Source organism: Marmota monax, unplaced genomic scaffold, assembly GCF_021218885.2.
Source record: "Marmota monax isolate L192 unplaced genomic scaffold, Marmota_monax_Labrador192_F-V1.1 WCK01_AAM20220418_F8-fsc02111, whole genome shotgun sequence".
NCBI classification, from domain to species: Eukaryota; Metazoa; Chordata; class Mammalia; order Rodentia; family Sciuridae; genus Marmota; species Marmota monax.
Genome location: NW_026695002.1, coordinates 688 through 24,512, shown reverse-complemented (window position 1 = coordinate 24,512; position 23,825 = coordinate 688). Strand labels below are relative to the sequence as shown.

General features: G+C 34.2%; 1 protein-coding gene and 2 pseudogenes across 1 annotated transcript; all 3 read right to left on the bottom strand.

Moving 5' to 3' along the window:
* Positions 1-728: 728 nt before the first annotated feature.
* On the bottom strand, positions 729-1,761 carry LOC124081351 (olfactory receptor 5T2-like; annotated as a pseudogene).
* A 10,545-nt stretch (positions 1,762-12,306) lies between these two features.
* Positions 12,307-13,367, bottom strand: LOC124081350 (olfactory receptor 5T7-like; annotated as a pseudogene).
* A 6,866-nt stretch (positions 13,368-20,233) lies between these two features.
* Positions 20,234-23,520, bottom strand: LOC124081352 (olfactory receptor 5T7-like). The gene is made up of 2 exons (XM_046427559.1): positions 22,616-23,520; positions 20,234-20,279 (listed from the first exon to the last, which is right to left on the bottom strand). The coding sequence occupies exons 1-2, from the start codon at positions 23,518-23,520 to the stop codon at positions 20,234-20,236; spliced, it is 951 nt and encodes a 316-aa protein (XP_046283515.1).
* Between the last annotated feature and the right edge of the window lie 305 nt (positions 23,521-23,825).

Genomic DNA, 23,825 nt, shown 5'->3' with positions numbered 1-23,825 from the left:
CCAGCCTCAACAAAAACAAGGCACTAAGCAACTCAGTGAGACCTATCTCTAAATAAAATACAAATTAAGGCTTGGGATGTGGCTCAGTGGTCAAGTGACCCCGAGATCAATCCCCAGTACCATCCCCAACCCGCTCTCCCACCAAAAAGAAATTTACCTTCACCAATCATTCCATTGGTGTGCATCTGGAATGTGAGCATGTTATCTTTGGTGTGTAAACCACAGGCTGAATAAATTGTTGCATAGAGATAAGGGTAGAGGAGATTGCTTTGAACTGCATTCAGGTACCTAGGATTCCATGGAAAATGTCCTATGCTTATGAAAGTGGTCACCTTTTCTTTGTTTTAACATAGTAATTGATCAAATTGGTTGACATGACAAAATTATACATGAATATATCTAATATAGTTGATACATTAGAATTTAGACAGAAAATAATATAAATAATATTAAAATTACATAAATAAATTCAAGTTTGCCTTGTAATTTGGGACATTTAACTTAGTATCACAGGATGTACATACTTATGTGTATACATATTTAATCATGAATATAGGAAAAATCAAATGAATGATTCCATATTTACAACAACACAAGAAAAAAATGACCATATTTTGTATTTCAAACTTCCACAAATAGGAAAATTACAACAATACCAGGAAAGAAACACTTTGAGGAACTCTTATGATACAGTCAAACGTATAACTTGCAATTTGTTCAATTAATTTCTACTGAGCAAAACAAACTTTATTGATAAGTTGATTACTCCCAAACACTTTCTTCATTGCTGCTTTTATATCTTTGTTCCTTAAACTGTAGATGAGGGGATTCAGCATGGAAATAAATATGGTGTAAAATATCAATACTATCATGTCATGCTCCAAAGCATAGTTGGATGTTGGTCTTACATACATGAATAAACCAGTACTATAAAAAAAAAAATGGACACTGCAGTTAGATGATAGCAACAGGTGGAAAAGACTTTCCGCTTCCCTTCAGCAGAACGTATCCTCAGAATAGCCAACAGAATAAAACCATAGGAGATCAGGATGGTTAGTATAGTACATATCTCAATAGAGCCAGCAAAGTAGAAGAGCAGAAGCTGATTGGGGCGAGTGTCAGAACAGGAAATTGCAAGGAGAGGAGGGATGTCACAGAAGATGTGGTTGATTACACTGGATCCACAGAAGGACAGGCTGAAAGTGGCTGTGGTGTGTGTTATAGCATGCAGAATTCCACCAACACAGGAAGCCAAGATGAGTGACATGCTCACTGAATACAGAAGTGGGTTGTAGATGGCCACATAGCGGTCATAAGCCATGGCAGCCAAGAGAAAGCACTCTGTGGTTCCACAGGTTACAGCAAAAAACATCTGGGCTGCACAGGCACCAAATGAAATGGTTTTCTCCCTTGACAAAAAGTCTACCAACATATTTGGAGTGATAACAGACGAATAGCAGGCATCTAGTGAAGACAATACACCCAGAAAATAGTACATTGGGTTGTGCAGCCTGGAATCCCCAATGACCAATACAATGAGTCCTAAATTTCCCATGAGAGTAAAAAGGTAAATTGGTAGAAACAGGAGGAAGAAGAAGATCTGCAGTTCAGGATTGTCAGTGAAGCCCCTCAACACAAATACAGCTACTTCAGTGACATTTTTCATGCTGAAATCTCATGAAACACACTTGAAGATGATCATAGAGTGACAGCGGACCTTAGTAAGAAAGAATGAACAGCACCATGACTGGAAGGAACAAGAACTGTGCCTATAGATGTGTATGAATATATTCTTTACAGTGTCTAATTTCTCAGCAGCAAAAGATAATGTGAATCAACTGATCATTTCCATCACTGAGGAATCATTTGGAAGTTATGGGTGTTAAAAAAGTAACCAAACTTGTGCCAGTTTCTTTAAATGATCAGGACAAATTGTTATTGTATTGCTTAGTTCCCTTAACTCTTTCCATATAAAGTAACATTAAAGCAAAAATGTGTATGTGTGTTGAAAGATGCAGAATTCTGATCCTTTTCCAATATTGTGTATATATATATATATATATATATATATATATATATATATATATATATATATATAGTCAAAACATATATTTGATAAATATATATATTTGATAAGTGTATTTTGAATTTCATATATTCATAAATGTGTATTTGATAATTTAGTATATATTTGATACATATATATATATATATATTTGATATCTACATACTTGAGATCTTATGTCAGACCTGAATTTTGTAATAGAATCAGAATTCTACATCTTTCAACAATTTCATTCAATGATTTGAGTTAAAACATTCATGTGAACAATCTGTACGCTAGTATGTATTTTACAATACTAAAGTAAAAACAAACAGCTTTGTGTTAAAAATATGGTGAATTAGTTTGCTTTTACAGAGTATTCTTTGGGAATAACATGCATTTAATCACACAGGATTATTATATTTTTTCCGGTACCAACACTTTATAGCCCTGAATTACTCTTTAGAGTAAAAAAGCCTGGCGAATTTAATTATTTATGAAAAAGAAAAAAAATATATACACTATCAAAAATTACATTTCCATTTTCTGTTCCAGGGGGATTTTGCTTTGAGGAAATTGTTTTCAGCTAAGTTCTTCTTGAGACAGGGATGTCATCTATACGCTACAAAAATGTAATATTATTTCAATACATCAATATTAACCCAGGTTCAAAGGAATCAGTTATCAAGGGAAAACAACTATGATGCTTGAAGATAGTATAAAATTAGTTGTAAATTTAATTCAGATCTACCTCTACAAATCCAATCTCAATTGATGACAGAAATGGCAAATTATCTTGGGCTTCATCAGCAAATTCTAAATCTGAAAATGAAGAGAGAAATGATAATACCCATTCATTAAACCCTTAGTGCAGAAACATTCTTTTGTGTATGTTATTTCACCTTTTGGACTTTCCCACATAATAATCACCAGAAAAAAACATTCAGTGCCTCATCTCCCTCCAGAGTGGATTCAATTGGCCACACTGTTTTCCTGTCTCCTATAATATTTGAACTTCACTGTGTCATTGGACTCTACCCCAAGCAACACCCTTCCCCAGGAAATTAAAGCAAGTCTCAATTTTATGTTTTAGGATTTCTTAAGCCATTAAACCTAAAAGAAATGCTATGAAATAAGTAGCCAGCTGAAAAGACTACAAGACTGTGTAGTGGGAATGTGACTTTTACTGTCCTTCTACAATTATATAAACAAAGAAGACCCCACAGAGTGGAAAATGTCCTATTTTCTTACCCTGTGTTGATTCATGATTATCTTTATTTTCAACTATCTTCCTCCATCATCAGCATGAAAGCACACAGGCAGTAAGGAGCACACTTATTGTGTAGTAAACATAGATTCAATATTTTCCACTTTTCTTCTTTTCCAAGTAGTTTGGATTTAAATTTCTAGGAAGAAATCTTACTGTATTAGACATTAATTAATATAAGAGATCTCTACTGTAAAGAACTGCTTATTACTTCTCCTTTGGTAGCTTAAATGTCTAGTACCAAGTAACAGACTTTCCTTTGATAGCCTAGGTTCTAATGCCCAAAATACCCTTCATAATTTCTGAAATTTTCTCTTACCAAAATATCAGCAAACATAAGCCTGGGTGAATTGTAAATGTGGCAAATTTAAACTGTTTACATCCTCTGAAGGAACTGTTGAGGAAACCCACAGCAGATGTCCCAAAGGGAATATGCCCAAATTATCTTCTGTTTCCACAGAGTAGTTTAATGATTCATTCATAACAAAGACGAAATCATTCTAGCTGAGGGCCAAGCTGATGCTGTTTATTCAGTGAATAGTGGTCACCGACTTGTGTTTTAAATATTTTATGTTTGTATTTCCCTAAATATTGGTGATGTTGAACACACCTTTTGGCCATTTTCTTCTTTGCATGAAGTATAATCAGTTCCTTAGATAATTTATAAATAACTGATTTTGTAGCAATTGAGGTGTGACTTTTGTTTACTAATTATTTATTTACTTATGTATTTATTTTTGTGGTGCTGGGGATTTAACCCACGGCCTTTCGTATTCTGGGCTAGTGTTCTACCACTGAGTGTCATCACAGTCCTTCCTTGTATGTTTGAAATATTGTTCACAATAGATTGCACTTTGTAAATATTTCATTTCATACCATTTTGTCACTTGCCTTTTCACTGTGCTGATTGCTTCTTTGTCTGGTAGAAGATTTTTAGTTGCATATAGTCTCACTCAACTTTTCTTTTTTGCTCAACTCTGATATGGCCACCAAGAAATTATGGCCATTTTGTTTTTGAGGGTTTTTTTGTTTGTTTGTTTTTGTATTTTTTAGGACTTAGGTTTAAATATTTAATTCATTTTAAGTTGATATAACTATATGGTATCATTGGAAAGTCTGACTACAATATTTTGCATGTGGATATTTAGATACACTAAAACCATTTGTTGAGGATATTATGTTTTGCCAAACCTGTGTTCTTGAAATGATTGTTGAATATCAGTGGCCATATGTGCTGACTGTTTCTAGTTTGCTGATGGTGTCTGTTGCCCAAAATCTATTTTTCATTCCAGTACTTTATTTTAAAACTTATTTATTTTTGTTAATAAATTTATTTTTTTTCTGACACATGAAAACATAAACTTATACATATTAATTGGTTAACATGTAGTGCTTCTATGTTTGTATTCATGATATAATATTTAAATCTGGTTAGATATTTATAGATATATATTTATATATTGTTTCAAATAACATAATGATCTGTTTTTCTACCCACGTTGCCCCAAATTAAAGCATTTCATTGCTTCCTCTGTGCAAATCACATTCCATTACGTACGTATATAGCATACTCTGTATACCTGCATCTGTTGGTGAGAACTTAGGTTGCTTCCAGCTGAAGCTATTGTGAACAGTGGTGCCAATAACACTGGAGTGTAGAAGTCTCTTCAATTTGCTGATTCCATTTCCTTTATATGTGCAAAGCAGAGGGATGACTGGAGATCATTGCAGATTGATATTTTACTTTGCCATAATGCATGTTCTGACAACATTCCACCAATAGAGTGCAATTCTTCCCTTTTGTTTATGTTTTTACCTGAGCTTGTTTTCATTTGTTTTTTGTTTTTCATTTGTTTGTTGTTTTTGGTAACCATCGCTTTTAGTCCTTTGAGATGACATTTGATTATGGTTTTGATTTGAATGTCTGTCCCAGGTGATGAGTGATTTGAATAGTTTTTAATTTTTCTGTTCTACTTTTATGACTTGTTTCCAGAAATGTCAAACTAGATCTATCATGTATTTCTAGTATGGGTTATTTAGGACTTTCAGCTATTGATTTTTGACATTTTTATAGAGTCAGAACACAAACCCTTTGTCAGAGGCACAGGTTCCTTGTATTTTCTTCCACTGCACAGGTTGTCTCTTTACACTAATGAGCATTTCCTTTACTTTGTAGAAACCTATGGTTTGAAATCGTTCTATTTATCTACTTATAATTTTATTTTATGCCACTGAGGTCTCCTTATGAAATCCTTCCCCGTTTCAATGTTCTGAAGTATTTCTCCTACGTATTTTTCTGGTAGTTTCTTGTTTTCAAATCTCCCAATAAAGTCTTTAATAATCCATTTCAAATTGATTTTAGTAACTAAGGAGAGAGAGAGAGAGGGGGGACCAGTGTTGTCTTTTGGAATGCAGATATCCACTTCTCCTAGAATTTTTTGTCAAAAAGACTTTTTCCCTAATGTGTGTCCCTAGCACTTCTCTTGAACCTCATGTGGCTTGAGACATAGGAGTTCATTTCTTTCTATCCTGTCCCATTGGACTGAGGATCTGTTATTAGGCTGATATAGCTCATCTGATTACTGCAGCTTTGTAATGTATTTTGAATCAGGGAGCCTACTGACTTCCTCTTTGCTCTTCTTGGTCATGTTGGCATTGGCTGTTGGGATGTGTGTGTGTGTGTATGTGTGTGTGTTTCTGTATAAATCTTGGGCAACATTTTCTAGTTCTGTGAATCAGTGCGGTGATATCTTCACAGCAATTGCCTTTAATCTAGGAGTCATTTGGAATACATGGACATTTTAAGATAATTTATTCTTCCAGCCTAGGAATATGGGATTTTAAAAAATTTTATTGTGATTTCAATTTATTTGTTAATATTTCATAGTATTCATTTTAGGTATTTTTTTTCAATTTGCTTGTTGATTTTTGTTTCAAGATTTTCATTTATATTTGTAGGTTTTGTGCATGGTGCTTCTATCTTACTTGCATTGCAGATGATTTCATTTGGTCATAAAGCAAAGCTCCTGGTTTTTTTGTTTTGATTTTGTGTTCCATAACATTCCTGCAATGTTATTAATTCTAAGAGTATTTGGATGAAACCTGTTGGATTTTCTATGTAAAATATCATGGTATCTACAAACATTGACAGCTTCACTTCTTCTTCTTTTCCAGTTCAGGTGTCCTTTTTGCTTTTTCTTTCCTGGTTGCTCTTACTGGTGAATATAAATGGAGGAAGTGGTCACCCTTGTTCCAGATCATGGAGAGGAAGATTTCCGTTTTCCTCCTTTTACTATAATATCAGCAACTGGCTAGTTCCATGTGGTTTTCATGATATTGAGGTGCCTTCCCTTCCATTCCTACATGTTCAGTGTTTTTATTTTATGAAACACATTACTTGCATACATGGAGAGAGAGAGAGAGAGAGAGAGAGAAAGAGAGAGAGAGAGAGAGAGAGAGAGAGAGAGAGAGAGAGAGAGAGAGAGAGAGAGAGAGAGAGAGAGAGAGAATTTCATAAATTGATACATTCTTGAATCCCTGAGAATAATCACACATGATAATATTGAAAAAGTTATTTAATATGCTGTTGCATTTGATTTGCTGGAGTTTTGTTGAGGATTATGGATATCAGCCAATACTTTTTTATGCCATGTCCTTGTGTGGTTTTAGTATCAGAGTATTTTCAACTTCACAGAATGTGTTAGAAAGAATTTCTGCCTTTTTTATTTCTGGGAACAAATTAAGAAGAGTTATTTACCTTTTTTCTCTTTAGAACTCAGAGGGAAATGTTTTCTCCTGAGCTTTTCATTGGTGATAGATTTTCATTCCTAACTCAAACTTGTTGCTTCTTACTGGTTTACTCAAATTTTCTATTTCTTCCTAATTCATTGTTGGTTTTTGATCAGTTATGTGCATCCAGGAATTTGTCCATTTCTTCTAAATTATCAATCTTGCTGACAGAGAATTGCTCATAAAAAAAAATCTCTGATGACTTTTTGTAGTTTTGAGGTGTCATGTGGGATTAACTCTAATTAATTATTTTTTTCTTCTTTAGTACTGGGTTTGAACCCAGTATCTTGTGTATCCTAGGCAAATGTTCAACCATTAAGCTACATTCCTGATCCCTATTCATCCATTTCTTTTCATTTAGTTAAGTCTTTTTATCCCTGTTTTTAGTCTAAATCCAGGTGGGTCAATTTTTCTTATCTTTTTGAAGAAACAGCTATTCATTTTATTGATTGTTTGCTTTGTGTTAGTCTCAGTTTCATTTATTTACATTCTACTCTTTATCAGTTTTCCTTCTAAAACATTTGTCCAGTTCCTTTTGTTCCTTTTGTTTTCCTTCTTATTGTTGTTTTTTGAGATGTACTGATAGGGTGCTTGAGTTCTTTTTTATTTTTAATGTAGGATTGCTTGGTATAACCTCACTGCTTCATTCTGGTTGTCTGTATCCCATATTTTTGTTTGTTTGTTTATATTGCATCTGTCTCTGAATTTATTTCATGAAACATTTACATTTTCTTCATGAGTTCTCCCTTGATCCTTTAGTTTTTCCAAGGTAGGTTATTTCTTCTTCAAGTAATTTTACAGTGTCCGAAGTATCTCTTTCCTGTGATTTCTAGGTTTTTTTTGTATTTAGATTAAAAAAGATAATATGATTTAAATTAAAACATTTGTTATACTTGGCTGTAGTTGGTCATGTGATGCATTTTGCAGAGCATTCCATGTAATGATAACATGATTGTGCAGTCTCAGTGTTTGATGGAAATTTTGGTAGATGTCTATTGGGCCTGCTTTGTCTAAGGAGCACTTTAACTCTTGTTTCTTCATAAATTTTCATTCTTTTTAATATGCCCATAGCTGAAAGTGGAGAAATAAATTCTCCTAGTATTAATTTATTACAGTATCATTATTATATCCAAAGAAGAAAAGAGACACTGTAATCTTTCTGTATTATTTATTGCCACAGTCCGGCTGCAGCAAAATAACCAGGGGGTGACGAGGAACTTGTGTACATTGATACAGCAGGAGTGGGAGCCATTTATTGAAGGACAGGAGGGGTATATATACATTTCACACAGCTTATCTTAATTAACATAAACTAGATACAGCAGTCAACCAATAAGGAATCTCCACATTTAATGGCTCCCTGGCGTTACTTCACAAACCACTCCCTCTGGCAAAATCCCAGGTGCCATCTTTTTTTTTTTTTTTTTAATTTTTTATTGTGGGTTGTTCAAAACATTACAAATTTCTTGACATATCATATTCCACACTTTGATTCAAGTGGGTTATGAACTCCCACCTTCACCCCATACACAGATTGCAGATTCACATCAGTTACATCTTGACTTGTTTACAGACTCTAACATTTCCCCCTTTTATGTAATTTAAATAACGACCATAGTGGGTTTTACACAAACACGATAAATAATCTGTTACAAGCAGAAGGGGAGGATACAAAATGCCATAATACCAAGCCAATTGATGGTTCCATGCAAGAAGCCCTTAGAAAAATTATACCAGCAATGACACCATTAGTAAAGATACTGAGTTACAATTTGTTGTAGATTACAGTTTGTTGTCTCAGTTCAGGTAAAGCAGTGTCTCAATAGATTAACTCACAGTCCAGGTAAATCAGTCCAGGTAAGTTCTGTAGGCAGCTAGCTTAAATCACAGTCCAGGTAAGTTCTGCAGGCAGCTAGCTTGATCCGAAGTCTCGTCAGGTTCTCAGCAACACTGGAAATTCTTCCACCCTCGTCCACCATCTGCTGCAGTCCGGCTGCAGCAGCAAAATAACGGGGGGGGGGGGTGATGAGGAACTTGTGTACATTGATACAGCAGGAGTGGGAGCCATTTATTGAAGGACAGGAGGGGTATATATACATTCCACACAGCTTATCTTAATTAACATAAACTAGATACAGCATTCAACCAATAAGGAATCTCCACACTTAATGGCTCTCTGGCATTACTTCACAAACCACTCCCTCTGGCAAAATGCCAGGCGCCATCTTGACATGTTTACAGACTCTAACATTTTATATATTTGGATACTCTGATTAGTGGGTTAGGGAGGGGGAGCATGGGAGGAATAGATTAATTCTAGATAGGGCATCGAGGTGGGAGGGGGCAGGGGATTAGCAAGGATGCTGGAATGTGATAGACATCATTATCCACAGTACATGTATGAAGACACAAATTTGTGTCAACATACTTTATATACAACCAGAGATATGAAAAACTGTGCTGTATGTATGTAATAAGAATTGTAATGTGCCGCAGTCTGGCTACAGCAAAATAACCGGGGGGTGACGAACAACTTGTGTAGATTGATACAGCAGGAGTGGGAGCCGTTTATTGTAGAACAACAGAGGTATTTATACATTTTGCACAGCTTATCTTAATTAGCATAAACTAGATACATCAGTCAACCAATAAGGAATCTCCACACTTAATGGCTTGCTGGCGTTACTTCACAAACCACTCCCTCTGGCAAAATGCCAGGCACCATCCAGACTTGTTTACAGACTCTAACATTTGCCAGGCACCATCCTGACTTGTTTACAGACTCTAACATTTGCCAGGCGCCATCCTGACTTGTTTACAGACTCTAACATTCTGCGGCAGTAATGCAGTCAACTGTCATTGATTTAAAAAAAAAAAATCAATAAAAAAAGAAAACCCCAAGGTCATGCAATTGTTTGCAAATAAATCCAAAGACATATCCCCCAAAAATATAGAAAAAAAAATTAGAATTTTTATTACCTCTAGTTTATTTGACTCCATTATCCTTTTATAATTATCCTTTTGTATTTTTGTTGCTTCTTATTTTAAATTCATTTTTTTATGATGTAAATATGGCTATGTCTTTTCCCTTTACATTCCATCTGAATGGGATATCTTATTTTATTCTTCAATATCCACCCAACTTTACTTAGATATAAACTCAACCCCTTGTAGAGAACATATAGTAGTTTCTTGCCTTTTTAATGCCTTTATACACTCTACAACTTATAATTGTAATATTTAATCCATTTACATCTATGATAATTATGAACAGGACTTGACATCCATGTCATGGATAAAATGATGGATACTCAGGGATCAGGTCAAGCAGGATGAATACAGGCAACTTACCACAATCTCTTTCATCGCCTCAGACATCCAGTGAAAAACACTGGGCCAATTTGCATTTGTTTTATATTCCTTATTCTCTATTTTATAGGTGATTAAGGGATATTTAATGCAAACTACTTTAATATAAATTCATGTAAAATATTCTTCTTCATCATTATAATTGAGATGCACTTACTTATGTGTAATAAGTAGGATATTCTATATTGTCTGTTACAGTGTTATTTAAATTTTTTAATCCCATTTTAGAAAAATATTGTTTGGTTGTACTCTGTGTAATAATTGTATTGTCCTACTGCAATTAATGAAAAAGGAAACCCTTGAGAGAGGAAATGTGGTTACAAAATAATTTAAGAAAAATAAAGACAAATGAAGGAAGAAAAGAAAAAGCATTACTAAAACAAATTATATATATATATATATATATATATATATATATATATATATATATATATATACAGTGAAAACTGGGTGTATTGGAAGCTAGTTAAAGATGAGCATGGTACGGGATCCCAGAATCTTCATTCTTGTGCCAGGGTAACAATGAGCCACGCCATCTGCAAGAGATTTTTCAGAGTGGTGGAATCAAGGAAAACAGAGCCAAAGCTGAACAGGGGCTATGGCTGTAGTGAATCTCATCATGACAGATGCGTGCTCAAATCAAATGTATGAAATATGATATGTCAAGAAAAATAAATAAATAAATAATAAAAAAGAAAAAGTCTATCCTCCAGTTGTACCTTATTCCCTGAATTGTGCTTTTATTTTGTTGTTCTTATAGTTAAGTATAATCTTGAAACTGCTAATGTCTATTTCAATTGTCTGTGAGGAATTAAAGAATGGCTTTATGTCTATGCTATGGAAGACACCATAAAAGAAGAAATTCACCCTCACCAGTCATGCCAAGAATGTGACTCTGGAATGCGAGTATGCTATCTTTGGTGTCTGAATAATAGATTGAATAGATTGTTGCATAGAAATAAGGATAGAGAAGATTGTGTTGAACTGCATTCAGTTATCTATAATCCCATGGAAAATGTCCTAGGTTTATGGAAATGGTGACTTTTTTCCTGTGATTTAACATAGTACTTGATTAAGGTAGTTGATATGATGAAATTATTCATAAATACAAATAATATAGTCCATACATTATAATTTAGAAAGAAAAAATAAAAAGAATATTTAAAAATCACATAAACAGATGCAAGTTTTTGATTGTAGTTTTGGACATTTCACTTAGTAACTAAAAAAAAAATAAATAAAAGGAGACACAAATACAAGATGCAGAGCCAGGAAAGGGAAAGAATGAGTGGCTGCCCCTCCAAACAGCAATGTTTATTTAAATCAAAAGTTACATTAGGTTGTTACTACCATGAGTACATTATTGTCTAGTATTCCTTTAATCCCACATGCTAGATAACTGAGATCAAAGTCCAAGCTAATTAAGACACAGAGCCCTTTTCTCCAAGGATATTACCATAGTAACTAGATACTGCACCTTTATAGTTATCTTACTAGCTTCAAGGAGAAACTGCTGAGCATTCTAAGTGTGGGAAACAGAGTACCTGTGACCTCCCATCCCTGGAGTTTGCTCACCAGAGGAACATTTCCCTGTATTTTTCCACTATCAAAATACCTGTAAGTATCAGTTTGATGTACATACATATGTGTGTACATATATAAGTATGAAAATAGCAAAAAGGAAATAGATGGTTCCACATTTACAACAACACACACATAATTAGTATTTCAAATATCCACAAATAGTAGAATTGCATCAATACAAGGAGACAAATATTTTCAGGAACTCAATAATACTGTCAAATGTATCATTCTCAATTTTTTCAATGAATTTCTACTATGAAAGACAGACTTTATTGATAAGTTGATTATTCCCAAACACTTTCCTCATTTCTTGTTTAATATCTTTGTTCCTCAAACTGTAGATGAGAGGATTCAACATGGAAATAAAAGTGGTGTAAAATATTGAAACTACCATGTCATGCTCCAAAGCAGAATTGGTTGTTGGTCTCACATATATGAACACAGCAGTACCATAAAAAATGGACACTACAGTTAAGTGAGAACCACAGGTAGAAAAGACTTTGTTTTTTTTTTTAAGCAGAGCGTATTCTCAGAATAGCCAACAGAATAAAACCATAAGAGATCAGGATGATTAATATAGTACATAACTGAATAGAGCCAGCAAAGTAGAAGAGCAGAAGCTGATTGGGGCGAGTGTCAGAACAGGAAATTGCAAGGAGAGGAGGGATGTCACAGAAGATGTGGTTGATTATGTTGGATCCACAGAAGGACAGGCTGAAAGTGGCTGTGGTGTGTGTTATAGCATGCAGAATTCCACTAACAAACGAAGCCACGATGAGTGGCACATAAACCCTGGGTGACATGCTCACTGAATACAGAAGTGGGTTGTAGATGGCCACATAGTGGTCATAAGCCATGGCAGCCAAGAGAAAGCACTCTGTGGTTCCACAGGTTACAGCAAAAAACATCTGGGCTGCACAGGGACCAAATGAAATGGTTTTCTCCCTTGACAAAAAGTTTACCAACATATTTGGAGTGATAACAGAGGAATAGCAGGCATCTATTAAAGACAGTACACTCAGAAAATAGTACATTGGGTTGTGCAGCCAGGAATCCCCAATGACCAGTACAATGAGTCCTAAATTTCCCATGAGAGTAAAAAGGTAAACTGCTAGAAACAGGAGGAAGAAGAAGATCTGCAGTTCAGGATTGTCAGTGAAGCCCCTCAACACAAATACAGTTACTTCAGTGACATTCTTCATGCTGAAATCTCATGGAACACACTTGAAGATGATCATAAACTGACAGCTGATGATACTAGGAAGTATGAACAACACAATGACTGTAAGAAACATGAACCATGCTTATAAATGTGTATGATTGTATTTTGACAGTGTATAATTTCCAAACACCATATCAGAAGAAATGTGAATCAACTGATTTGGAGTTATGGGTATTAACACAGTTACACATTGTGCCATTTTCTTTAAATGATCAGGTCCAGTGGTTATTGTACCATTGAGTTGCATTAGCTCTTTCCATATAAAACCACACTAAAGCAAGAAGAGTGTAGCTAAAATGTGTGTGTGTTTGTTGCAATATGTAGAATTCTAATTTTTTTCCAATGTTTTGCTCTGACATGCCTCCTAAAGTATGCAAATATAAAATATATGTATTTGATAAATATATGAATATATTTGATACATATGTAAATATACATAAATATACTTGATAAATACATATCTAAATATAAATATACATCTGTATTTTTGATATATATTTAATTAATATATTTTTATGTTTATACTTTCAATATATTTGAGTATTCATAAATACTTATTTGAAAAGTGTATATACTTGATAAATATATATTTAATAGATATACTATATATGTATAGGTATATATGTACTTGAGATGTTATGTCAGAGGCAAATCGTGGAATAAAATCAGAATTCTACATCTTTCAACAATTGCATTCAATGATTTTCCATAAAGCATTCATGTGAAGAATCTGCACCCTAACATATTTTTTACAAGATTGCAGGAAATATTAAGGGACAAAAAACTTTGTTTCAAAAAGTGTGTGTTTACACAGTATTCTCTGGGGATTAATTGCATTCAATCACACAAGGCTGTCATATTTTTCCTGTACCTACACTTTGTATCCCTGATTTTTTCTTCAGAGAATAAAAAGCCCTGTGCGTTGGATTATTTGTGCGGAAAAAAAAAGCAACACTCATACACTCGTGAAAATTACTATTCCATTTTCTATGTTACAGGGGGCTTAATTTCACTCTAAAAAATTATATGTTTTCAGCTAAATTCTTCTTGAAAGAAGCATATATTCTATATGCTAAGATAGTAATATTATTTGATACATCAATATTAGCACATGCTCAAAGAAATCAGTTACTTGGGGAGCCTAACTGTGATTCTTAAAGATAATACAAAATCAAGTTATAAATCTAATCTAGGTCTACTTCAACAAATCCAACTCAATTAATAATAGAAAACACCAATTATATTGGGCTTCATCAGCAAATACTGAGTGTGCAAAGGAGGAGAAAATTGTAATACCCATTTGTCTAACTCGGTACAGAAATGTTCCTGTGTGCATCTTATGCTCTTTTGCCTTTTGTGACTTTTTTTTTTAGGGAAATAGTATCAGTCTTATTATTTGTATCTCTGAAAGCAGATATGAATGTTTTCTTTTTTTTTATTAGTTGTTCAAGACAATACAATGATCTTGACATATCATACATTTGATTCAAATAGGGTATGAATTCTCGCCAGACACAACATTCAGTGCCAGATCTCCCTCCAGAGTGGATGCATTTCACAAAACTCTTTTCCTGTTCCTTTTAATACCTTAGTTTCACTGTGCCACTGGAGTATGCCACAAGCAACACCCTTTCCCAGGAAATTAAAGCAAGTCTCAATTTTATGTTTCTGGGTTTTTTAAGCCATTAAACCTAACAGAAATGATATAAAATATATAGAGTTCTGAAGAGACTACGAGATTATGTAGTAGGTATGTGACTTTTACCAATACTGTCCTTTTACAACTATACCAACATAGAAGACCCCACAGAGTGGAAAATGTCCTGTTTTCTTACCCTCTGTTGATAGATTCATGATTGTCTTACTGCGAACTATCTTCCTTCATCATCTGCATGAAAGCACATACACAATAAGAAGCTCACTTGTAGTGTAGTAAACATAGATTTGATATTTTCCACTTTTCTTTTTTTCCCCAGGTAGTTGGGGTTTAAATTCCTAGTCAGAACTCTTAATAAATTAGATCTTAATAAATATAAGTGATCCACACATGCAAAAGAAAGAACTATTTCTTGCTTCTTCTTTGGTAGCTTAAATGATTGGTACCAAATAATAGACCTATACTTGCTAGCCTACATTCTAGTGCCAAAATACCCTTCAAAATATTTTAAATTTTCTCTTACCAAAGGATCAGCAAATAGAAGCTTGGGTGAACTGTAAATGTGGAAAATTTAAACTGCTTTCATCCCCTGAAGGAACTGTTGAGGAAGCCCACAGCAGATGTCCCACGGGGAATAGACCCAAATTAACTTGTTTCCACAGAACAGTTTAATGATTTGCTTCATAACAAAAAGTAAACCATTCTGGTTGAGGCCCAAGCTGATGCTCTTTAATGAGTAAATAATGTTCTCTGTCCTGTGTTTTAAATATTTCATGATTGCTTTTCCCTAACTATTGGTGATGTTGAGCATCTTGTCCACATATGTTTTGGCCATTTTCTTCTTTACATAAAGTATAGTCAGATCCTGTGATTATTTTTAAATTACTGATTGTGTAATATTTTATAGATTACTTTTACTTTTTAATAAATTTACTTACTTATTTATTCATTTTTGTGATGCTGTGGATGGAATCCAGGGCCTTATGTATTCTGGCCTAGTGTTCTACCACTGAGCCTCACCCCAATCCTTCCTCATATATTTTTTATATTCATTTCATATTAAATTGCAGTTTGTAAATATTTCATCCCATTTATCACCTGCCTTTTCACTGTGCTAATTGATTCTTTGCCTGACAGAGATTTTTAGTTGCATAGAGAGTCACTCACCATTTTTTCTTCCCACTTAGCTTTCTTATGGTCATGAAGAAATTATGGCCATTATCTGTTATGAGTATCTTTTTTAGGGCTTAGGATTAAATATTTAATTCATATTAAGTTGATATACCTACATGGCATAGTTGGAAAGTCTGACTACATTCTTTTGCATGTGGATATTTGGATGTACTAAAATGGTTTGTTGAGGATACTATCTTTTGCCAAATGTGTATTCTTGAAATCATTGTTGAATATCAGTGGCCCTATATGCATGGTTTTGTTTCTAGTTTGCTGATTGTGTTCCATTGCCCAGAATTTATTTTTCATGGAAGTACTTTATTTTAAAAATGTCTCTTAGTTAATTAATCTGCCATGCGACCAGCGCTGGCTTCATGAAAGAAGGTTCAGTTCATAACAAATTACTAGGGAATTTTAAATTAAAGAGACAGACTCTCATTACCTTTAATACCAGCTCCGAGACAGCTTCTCCTAGCTCCCACCTCCAGCCACCTAATGCAGTAGCGAGGTTTACAGAAGAGGCTAGCGAGAAAGGGAGAACACATCAGGGAGTGAGCTTTTATTGGGGAACAAAAAATTTCCAGGGAAAAATCTCATCCAATGAAGATTAAGGGGGGCAGCATCCCAAGCTCAGGGGTGACGATTGGGTCTTCAGATCAGTGGCCAGGCATGTCTCTGCAAAGAGAAGCCCTCCGACCTAGGAAAGGGTGGGGAAGGCTTTAACACAGCTGTGTCTAAGCGCCTCTCACCCAGCCAGGGAGGTAATTCAAATCACGTGTGAGGATGTTAATAAATTCATTTTCATCTGATACATGAAAATATAAATTTGTACATATTAATTGGTTAACATGTAATTCTTCTATGTCTGTATTCATGATGTAATATTTAAAGCTGGTTAGACATTTATAGATATATATTTATATGTTGTTTTGAATAACACAATGATCTCCCATTCCACCCATGTTGTCCCAAATTAAAGCATTTCATTGCTTCCTCTGTGCGAATCACATTCCATTGTGTATGTGTATAGCATACTCTATATACCTGCATCTGTTTGTGAGCACTTACTTGCTTCCAGTGTGGCTATTGTGAAAAGTGGTGCCAATAACACTGGAGTTTAGAAGTCTCTTCAATATGCTGATTCCATTTTCTTTATATGTGCAAAGCAGAGGGATGACTAGAGATCATTGCAGAATGATATTTTATTTTGCTATAATGCATGTTCTGACAACATGTTCTAACAACATTCCATCAACAGAATACAAGCCTTCCATATTGTTCATGTATTTACATGAGTATGTTATCATTTGTATTTTTTTATTTGTTTGTTACTGTATTTGGTAATAGTCCCTTTTACTCTTTTAAGATGACATTTCTTTATGGCTTTGATTTGAACCTCCCAGGTGATGAGTGATACTGAACATTTTTTTCATTTTTCTGTTCTCCATTTGTATATCCTCTTTTCAGAAATATCAAAATAAATCTATCATTTATTTCTAATATGGGTTATTTGGGAGCTTTAGCTATTGATTTTTGACATTGTTTATGGAGTCTGAGCTTTTACCCCTTGTCAGATGTATAGAATACTTGTATTTTCTTCTACTCCACAGGTTGTCTGTTCACTCTGACGAGCATTTCCTTCACTTCACAAAAACTTTATGGTTTGAAATAATACTAACTGTCTACTTATAATTTTCTTTTGTGCTTTTGAGGTCTTCCTAGTAAATCCTTTCCCATTTCAATGTTCTGAAGTATCTCCCCTACATAATCTTCTGGTAGTTTCTTGTTTCCAGGTCTTCCATTTAAGTCTTTAATCCATTACAAGTTAATTTTAGTAAAAGGAGAGATACACGTCCAGTTTTATTCTTCTGAATGAACATACTCTCTTCTACAAGCAGTTTTTCTTGAAAAGACTGTCGTTTTCCCTAACATCTTCTTAGCTCTTCTTTTGAACATCTGGTAGCATGAGATGCATGGGCTCATTTAGTCTCTCTAATCTGTCCCTGTATGCTGAAGATCTGTTTTTAGGCTGAATATAGATCATGTGACTGTTGTAGCTTTGTAGTATCTTTTGAAATAAGGCAGTGTAATGACTCTCACTTTAGTCTTATGGGTCATGATGGCTTTTGCTGTTGGGGTGTGCGTGTTTGTGTGTGTGTGTGTGTGTGTGTGTCTTTCTTTATAAATCTTGGGCAACTTTTTCTAGTCCTGTGAATTAGTACAATGGTATTATAGCTGGCCAGACACCCCCATCCAAAAGATCCTTGCCATAATTAAGCTTTTCCTCTTGCCAAATCAGCAGGATGTCTGCCAAGGTTATTGTGGTTGGTGTTTCCTCTTTCTTGTAAATGACAGGTTTGCACACAAAAGGTGTGACAGAGTGAGTCTGCAAGCTTGTTGTACAAAAAAAGATATTATCTCTGTTTTCTTGGTAAAAACTTGCAAAACCTGTGTCTGATCTAGGAAATGGAAGAGAAAGAACTTGTTATGTGAACCTCCAAGGATCCATCCCACTCGGTATGAAGTTCAAAGAATTCCCAAAAGCTTTGTTGAGAGGAAGAATCCTTAGGCTAGAGCCACCTCTGAATCCTGCAGTCAATTATCCTGCTTCCTGAAGTTTTCTCAGGTGTCCAGCCTATTTTGTCCTACTTCAGTATCTTCATAGGAATTGCCTTAAATCTATGAATCTTTTGGGATATCATGGATGTTTTAAGATTATTTATTCTTCCAGCAGAGGAATATGGGATACTTTTTTTCCATTTTACTGTGACTTTAATTTATTTCATTAATATTCCATAGTGTTCACTTTAGGGATTTTTCACTTTGTTTGTTAATATTTTTCCTAAATCTTTATTTATATTAGTAGCCTTTGTGAATTCCACTTCTCTCCCCATTTCCATATCAAGCAAACCCCCTAGGTTTTGTATTCTGCAACATTGGTGCATTTTTATTAGTTCTAAGAGTATTTTGCTGCAATCCTTTAGATTTTCTGTGTATCAGATCATGTTGCTACAAGCAGTTGCAGTTTGACTTCTGCTTTTCTCATTCAGGTGTCTTTTGTGTTTTTTTCTTGCCTGGTCATTCTGGCTGGTGAAAAAAAATGGAGGAAGTGGATACCCTTGTTTCAGATCCTGGAAAGGGAGATTCAGTTTTTCATCTTTCAGTATCACATTAGCAACTGGTTAGTTGCATATGGTCTTCATGATATTGAGGTCTATTCTCTTCCATTTCTGCATGACCAGTGTTTTTATTTTGTGAAACACATTTTCTGTACATGTGGAGATAATCATACATAGGGTTTTTGATGTTCATTCTGGTGCTAAAGTGTAGCACATTCATAGAATTTCATATATTGACACATGCTTGAATCCCTGAGAATAATTTCACATGATAATACTGAAAAAGCTATTGAACTTGCTGCTGCTTTTGACTTGTTGTAATTTTGTTGAGCATTATTGTATCTTTTTTGATCAAGGATATTAGGCAAAACTTTTTATGCCACGTCCTTGTAAGGTTTTGATGTCAGGGTATTGCTTATTTCATAGAATGTGTTAGAAAAAATTTCTCCCTCTTTTATTTTTTGGAACAAATTAAGAAGAGTTAGTGTTAGTTATCCTTTAACTCTTAGAAACCAGAAGGTAAATGTTTTCTCCTGAGATTTTCTATGATAAAATATTTTCACTATGTTTTCAAATTGAGGCATGATCATAAAATCTCTGGCGACCCTTTGTATTTCCGAGGTGTCATGTGGTATTATCTCCCACTTTTTGTTTCCTCACAATGGTTTGAACCCATAGGCTGAGCATGTTAGGTCGATGTTCAACCACTGAGCTATATCCCTTTTCCCTATTTATCCATTATTTTATTTAATTAAGTATTTTGTTGCTTTTCTTAGTCTCAGTATGGGTGAGTCAGTACTTCTGATAGTTTTGAAGAAACTATAAACACATTTTGTGGATAGTTTGCAATCCTGTTGGTCTCAGTATCATTTATTTAGGTTCTACTATTTATCGTTTATTTTCCTTCTAACATCCTCTTTTTCTTATCATTATTCCTCTTCCTTGTGATGCACTGATAGGGTGTTTATGTTTTTTTCTAATTTTTGATGTAAACATTGCTTGGTAAAACTCAGAATTTCATATTGATTTTCCAGATCCCAAGGTTTTGTTTCTTTCTGTGTTCCGTCTGTATCTTAATTTATTTCATGGAACATTTAAATTTTTTTTTCTCCCTTGATCCATTAGTTTATTCAAAGTGATTTCAGTTTCATGTAATTTTATATTGTCCAAAGAATATCTTTTCAATAATATCTATATTTCTTGTATTTTGATTGGAAAAAATATGATTTTGATTACAATATTTGTTCATACTTTTCTGTAGTTGATCATGTAATGTGTTCTACATAACATGCCATGTGCTGATGAGATGGATGTGTAGTCTTCAAGTGTTGCATAGAATTTTCTGTAGATATTGGGTCTGCTCAGTTCAAGAAGCATTTTGAATTTTGCTTCTCCATTAATTTTCTTCCTAAATTATATATCCATTGTTGAAAATGGAGCATTAAATTTTCCTAGGATTATGTTATTACAGTATTATTATCTTTAAAGAAAAAGACATTGTAATCTCTCTTTAATATTTATATTTACTTGGGTTCTTTGATTTTGGATACATAAAAATTTAGAATTCTATTTACATTAGTTGGAATGACCCTTTTATCATTTTATAATAATTGTACTTATGTATTCTCATTGCTTCTTATTTTAAGTACATTTTATTTGTTACAAATATCCTTACTTCTTTTCTCTTGTGGATTCCAAATGCAAGGGATGTCTTCCTTTATTCTTAAATACCAACCCAAGCATTTACTTAGATATAAAGTTGAGCCCTTAAAAGAAACATATAATAGGTTCTTATTTTGTAATGCCTTCATTCACTCTATATCTTTTAATTGGAAAATTTAATCCATTTACATTTCTGACATTTACAGTGACTTTGCCTCAGTGTCACAGCTAAAATGATGAATAGGTAGAAATCAGATCAAGCAGGATAAATACAGGCAACTTACCCCAATCTCTATCCTCCCCCTCATACATCCAGTGAGGGAAAAAAATGGGCAATTTGCTGTTGTTTTGCTTTTCTTAATTTCTATTTTCATAGGTGTTTAAGAGAAATTTTCATGTAAATTACCTTGATACAAATTTATGTATATTTTAATTATAATCCCCCTTCATCTGGGGGATTATCATTATAATTGAGATACCCTTACTTATGTGCAATAAGTAGGATATTCAGTATTGTCTGTTACAGTCTTATTTAAATTTATCAATCCAATTTCAGAAAAATATCTTTTGGTTGTATTCTATATAATGAATGTATTGTCCTACTGCAGTGAATAAAATAAGAAACACTTGAGAGAGGATATGGAGTTAAAAATAATTTAAAAGTAATACAAGAAGATGGAAGAAAAGAAAAAAAATCACTGAAACAAATTTAATGGAGACATATCTGTGCTCAGTTTAATGGAAGCAGGTTTAAAGATGAACACATTAGAGATCACAGAACATTCATTATTGTATCTGGGTGACAAGAAGCCATACCATCTGCAAGAGCTTCTCAGAGTGGTAGAATCAAGAACAGAGCCAAAGCTGAGCAGGGGGCAAAGCTGTATGTAGGGAATCTCATCATGAGAGATGTGTGCTGAGTTCGGGAAAGAACACAATCTATCATCCAGTTGTACATTATTCTCTGAAGTGTGCTTTTCTTTTCTTATTCTCATGTTTAAGAATAAACTTGAAAACTGCTAACATCTATTTCAATTGTCTGAGAGGAATTAAAGAAAGGCTTCATCTCCATACTACTATGGAAGACAAAATAAAAGAAGAAGAAATTCACTTCACCAATCATGCTATGGATGTGATTCTAGAATGTGAGCATGTTATCTTTGGTGTCTGAACCACAAGGCTTAATAGATTGTTGGATAGAAATAAGGATTCAGCAGATTGCTTTGACTGCATCCAGGTACCTAAGATTCCATGGAAGATGTCCTGGGCTTATGGCAATAGTGACTTTTTTTCTTTTGGTTTAATATAGTTCTTGACCAAGTTGGTTGACATGATAAAATTATTCATCAACACAAATGCTATAGTATACTTTATAATTTAGGCAGAAAACAATATACAGAGTATTGAAGATTACATAAATAAATTCAAGTTTGCTTTGCAGTTTTGGACATTTCACTTAGTATCAGCATTATGTACTTACATATGTGTATACAAATTTAAGTATGAACATAGCAAAAAGGAAATAGATGATTCTACATTTAGAACAAAACAAAAAACAAATGACCATTATTAGTATTTCAAATGTCCACAAATAATAGAATTACATCAATACAAGGAAACAAATATTTTCAGGAACTCTACGATATTGACAAACGTATCATTCCCAATTTGTTTAATGAATGTCTATTGAGAAAAATAGAGTTTATTGATAGGCCAAATATTCCCAAACACTTTCTGCATTCCTTCTTTAACATCTTTGTTCCTCAAACTGTAGATAAGGGGATTCAACATGGAAATAAAAGTGGTGTAAAATATTGAAACTACCATGTCATGCTCCAAAGCATAGTTGGATGTTGGTCTTACATAAATGAATACAGCAGTGCCATGAAAAACGCACACTACAGTTAAGTGAGAGCCACATGTAGAAAAGACTTTCCTCTTCCCTTCAGCAGAGAGTATTCTCAGAATAGCCAACAGAATGAAACCATAAGAGATCAGGACAATTAGTATAGTACATATCTCAATAGAGCCAGCAAAGTAGAAGAGCAATAGCTGGTTGGGGCGAGTGTCAGAACAGGAAATTGCAAGGAGAGGAGGGATGTCACAGAAGATGTGGTTGATTATGTTGGATCCACAGAAGGACAGGCTGAAAGTGGCTGTGGTGTGTGTTATAGCATGCAGAATTCCACCAACACAGGAAGCCAAGATGAGTGGCACATAGACCCTGGGTGACATGCTCACTGAATACAGAAGTGGGTTGTAGATGGCCACATAGCGATCATAAGCCATGGCAGCCAAGAGAAAGCACTCTGTGGTTCCACAGGTTACAGCAAAAAACATCTGGGCTGCACAGGCACCAAATGAAATGGTTTTCTCCCTTGACAAAAAGTCGACCAACATATTTGGAGTGATAACAGACAAATAGAAGGCATCTATGGAAGAGAGTACACTCAGAAAATAGTACATTGGGTTGTGCAGCCGGGAATCCCCAATGACTAATAAAATCAGTCCTAAATTTCCCATGAGAGTAAAAATGTAAATTGCTAGAAACAGGAGGAAGAAGAAAATCTGCAGTTCAGGATTGTCAGTGAAGCCCTTCAACACAAATACAGATACTTCAGTGACATTCTTCATGCTGAAGTCTCATGGAACCACTGTTGAAGATGACCAAAAAATGACAGGTGATGATACAAGGAAAGAATGAACAGCACTGTGATTGGAATGAACATGAACCATGATCAATTATGTACATTTTTTTGTGTGTGTGTGAACAATGTGTAATTTCCAAGCAGCAGAATAGAAGACAATGTGAATCAGTCATTCATGCCAGTCACTGCAGAATCATGGGAAAGTTATTGGTGTTCATACAAGAAGGATATTATGTCATTTTAAAAAGTAATCATATTAACTGGTTAATATACAACTGAGTTGTAGTCGGC